Genomic DNA, 4,256 nt, shown 5'->3' with positions numbered 1-4,256 from the left:
CACACACACACACACACACACACACACACACACACACACACACACATCTGTATTCTTGACCCAATGTATTTATCTCTACCTAATGCTAGCAACAAGTAAAAATTACATTTACTTGATAAAATTATTGATTAAAATTCAAACAACCTTCATGGGTGATACAGTTATTATTGTTTTTTTTTTTTACAATGCATAGATGTTTAAAATAATTTTAAAAAGGCATGTTTTGAAACAAAAGGTCAAAGAATAGGAGGTTTTGTCATGAACTGCCTGATGGTTTTACAGTCTTATCTGTTTGTCCAACATGCCCCTGAAGACACCTTCTTTCTCTCTGTGTAGCGCACCGTTCAAAAAAATGCCAAGTACGTGTGTTTGGCTGCGAAAAGTTGCCTCGTAGACAAGCGCAGGAGGAACCGGTGTCAGTACTGTCGCTTCCAGAAGTGTCTGGCTGTGGGAATGGTCAAAGAAGGTAACTGCTGAAACAACATCACCATCTGTGTTGGCATTGTTTTCCAATCTTTAATTGGTTATGTTCTTCAGTGGTGAGGACAGACGGACTGAAAGGTAGAAGGGGTCGTCTGCCGTCCAAACCCAGAGCTCCTCCAGATTCGGTTCTGCATGGCAGCGCCCTCCTCAGTGCCATCATCAGAGCTCACGTGGAGTCAAACCCCTCAACATCTCGCCTCGACTACTCCAAAGTAAGCATCTGTTGCCAGGTCATATTATATTTGGCCTAAATGAACACTTAAGATCAATCAGTTCAGTATTTCTGTTGCCCCAATTCAATTACTCTCAGGTCATCATGCCAATAGAAAAACAAGTTCAAACCATAATTCAGTTCAGATACATCCAAACCCATTTACAATCAAATTTAATCAACAATTACACTCACATATACTGCATTATAAAATTAATGTCAGTAAAAGTTGTCTTCACTTTGTCCCGATGCCCCATCCTGAGCAGCAACATGGTGACAGTGCAAGAACAACTCCCTTTTAACAGGACAAAACCTCAAACAGGCCCTGTGATGGACTTGTGACCTGTCCAGAGTGTACCCCGCCCCTCGCACTGTGACTGCTGGGTATGGGCACCAGTGACCCTCGTGACCCTGAAAGGAAGAAGCGTGTACAGAAAATGGATGGATAGATGGAACCTCCAACAGAACCAATCCATCTGCCTTTGAGCGTACAGGAAAGAGACATGGACAAAAAACAGGAAGTGGTCCAAGTTTAGTTTCTAAATGGGAAGAAAACAAATACATTTTAATGATAGAAATAATATTGTGTTTAAACATGGAGCACAGAACAAGTAAAGAGAGTCGGAGCGAGGACGTTTGCCCTCAATCTAAAGGCTGATTTATACTTCAAAAAAGGGAGGCATCATTACATCTTTGTTCATGAGAAGACACGAGGGATAAAGCATCATAATTCACCCCCAGCTCTCCCATTGTGCCACACAACACCATTTAAACAACAATGCAAGATAGACTGAAGTTGTTTTTTTCAGTCGACGATGTATCCAACATTGGAAGACAGGTTGTTGGATGATGAAGAGGAAGAAGATCTCTGGTGTTGAAGAAGAAGTACATGGACGAGCTGCTGGTTGAAACTCCCTCCTGCTACTTTATCAACCAGTTTCTGGGAGTGGAACTTTTTGAGTGAAATAACACACACAGAAAAACACATTTTATTCCACAAAAACAAACACGCCCATAAAGTTCTGACCAATCGCATCACATGGGAAACTCAAGCCAACCGTAAGGATTTTTTTAAAAACGTAAAGTCTTAACCCCAGTCTTAAAAGTAGACGAGTGTTCGCCACACGGACAGCTCTCAGTCCAGTTTTAGAAACTCTAGGAACCACAAGTAAACCTGCAGTCAGAGAGTGAAGTGCTCTTTTAAGAAAATATGGAATGACAAGCTTTTTAATGTAAAACAGAGCTTGGTTGTTCAGAGCTGTTAGAGGGGAAAATATAAAATCCATCCTGTATTTTCCAAGGAGCCAATGGAGAGAAGCCAAAACTGGAGAATCTCTCTTAACATTCATTAGCCATGGCTGTAATAGTTGATTTTTTTTCTCCATTTCTGTGAACTTTTCCTGCAGTTCAAAGAGAGTCCAGGAAGTCTTCTTGGAGACGATGCTCAACATGTCCGTCAGTTTTACGACCTCCTGACCAGATCCATGGAAGTCATTCGAGGTTGGGCACAGAGAGTCCCTGGGTTCGCCTCTCTACCTAAACACGACCAAGACCTCCTCTTCTACTCCGCTTTCCTGGAGCTTTTTGTTTTACGGCTGTCGTACAGGTAAAGAGCTCACCCTGCAGACCAAGCGGACCTTCACTGCGTTTTATTGGGCCTATGATGTAAATATTACAGATGTATGTCTGCCGGTGGGTGCACGGGAAGCCCATCAGGTTTCGGTGCCAGCTCGTCACTCTTGGCTGTCGTGACATTTTAGATCAAACCCGGAGGAAGGAAAGCTGATCTTCTGCGATGGCTCGGTGTGGCATCGGCTGCAGTGCCTGCGGGGCTTCGGGGAGTGGATCGACAGCATTGTTGAGTTCTCCTCCAACCTGCAAAGGATGAACCTGGATGTTTCCACCTTCTCCTGCATATGCACCCTAGCACTGGTCACTGGTGAGCAAAAACAAACACAGTGTTCAGGTTTTGGTTAAGTTTTATGTGTTTCTTGAAAAATAAAAATGAATGAGACGATTATTCTATGGAGATATTAAGTTAGCATGAATTTACAGTTAGGCAGTAATTCAGCTGAAACCCCACCTTGATGTTTCAGGATCCATAACAGAGTCCAGACCTCAACTTTGGGAACCACTAATGGATTTGAATTATTTGTTAAAAGAAGAAAAAATATTCAATAAAAATTCACAAAATAAATAAGTAAAATATAAGCAGAATTACATTAAATTTCAAAGTCAATGGTAAAAATTTAATTTTGGGATGAAAAAAGTAAAAACAGACAACCAATTGGAAAATTAGTATTAGTATTAACAATGTATACAAATATTTGTAAAAACAAATTGACATTCAAAGTGTCATTCAGATAATAAATACTTACAGGCAATCATGAAAAACAATTCCATAATCTGAGATTAATGGTTAAAAAAGAGAACCTTTATGTAGATAAACAGTGAAAAAAATGGTTGCGAATAAGGTTGGAATAAATGTTAAAACTTTTAATTAAAAAGCTTAAAAAATAGGGGAAAACAAGGCTCTAGAAAAGTTCGAGTCAATGGGTAATATTTAGGAAATATAGATTACATGACAGGTGTCGAACTCCGGTCCTCGAGGGCTGCTGTCCTGCATGTTTTCTTGTTTTCCTGCTCAAACACACTCGATTTGCATGAATGGAAGATTAACAGGCCTCTACAGAATTTAAGGAGTTCATTGAAGCACTGAATCAGGTGTGTCGAAGCAAAGAAACAAGGAAAACATGCAGGATAGCTGCCCTTGACTTAAGTTTGACACCCCATGTTAAAAAAAATCAATTACCCCAAGAGAAAAACGGCTTCATACAATCTTAGAAAAGTTAACCAATAAATCTATATATGGTTATTTAATATATGTATTAAATAATTACCATAAACTAAAGAGCCTTTTAAGACAATTTATTCAAAACAGCTGTTTGAAATAATCTGTTTTCCCCACAGACATTTTTCCACACAAAACTTGATCCACAATTTTTGTGCTGTTTCAACATTTTATATAAAGACATCCAGCTCATTTATGACTTTTATTTTAGCAACTAATACTTTTTTCAGTTATTTAGCTTTTTTCTGGCCACTTCTTTCAACATTTTTATGATTAAGCTGTTTTCTGCCTTTTAGGCTACTTTTCAGTAAATTTAAGCTTTTTTCTACTAACGTCACCATTTTGTGGCAATTTCAACTTCTTACTGCTTAATTCAGCAAACTTTCCGGTTCTTTGTTTAATTAAAGTTTTTAAGCTAATTTTCTTCAGCAATTTTTTAGCTAATTTCAGCCTTTTTTTGTTGCTGCTATTTTATCACAAATTACAACTTTTTTGTACTTTTGTTTTTCTGATAATGCAAGCTTTTTTATTTTTTCTGCTATTTTTGCTACATTTCTTCTCTCTTCAGTCTTACCAAAATAAAAGCTTTTGGATGTCTAATGCTGCTGTAAGTTTAATCTACACAGGGGCGCCACAAAACAGGAAGTGTGTGTGTGTGTGTGTGTGTGTGTGTGTGTGTGTGTGTGTGTGTGTGTGTGTGTGTGTGTGTGT

The 4,256-nt window shown here is 38.8% G+C and overlaps 1 protein-coding gene across 1 annotated transcript in view; it reads left to right on the top strand.

Moving 5' to 3' along the window:
- LOC106524676 (nuclear receptor subfamily 4 group A member 2) overlaps positions 1 to 4,256 on the top strand; it is a 9,419-nt gene that overhangs the window by 2,338 nt on the left and 2,825 nt on the right. The window contains exons 3-6 of the mRNA XM_014018578.1: positions 337 to 466; positions 538 to 695; positions 2,101 to 2,300; positions 2,455 to 2,633. Coding sequence (XP_013874032.1) covers positions 337 to 466; positions 538 to 695; positions 2,101 to 2,300; positions 2,455 to 2,633 — 667 coding nt within the window. The remainder of the gene's footprint in view (positions 1 to 336; positions 467 to 537; positions 696 to 2,100; positions 2,301 to 2,454; positions 2,634 to 4,256) is intronic.

Source organism: Austrofundulus limnaeus, unplaced genomic scaffold (genome assembly GCF_001266775.1).
Source record: "Austrofundulus limnaeus strain Quisiro unplaced genomic scaffold, Austrofundulus_limnaeus-1.0 Scaffold196, whole genome shotgun sequence".
Lineage (NCBI taxonomy): Eukaryota > Metazoa > Chordata > Actinopteri > Cyprinodontiformes > Rivulidae > Austrofundulus > Austrofundulus limnaeus.
The sequence above is the reverse complement of the archived record's forward strand: the minus strand, read 5'-3'. Positions and strand labels throughout refer to the sequence as shown.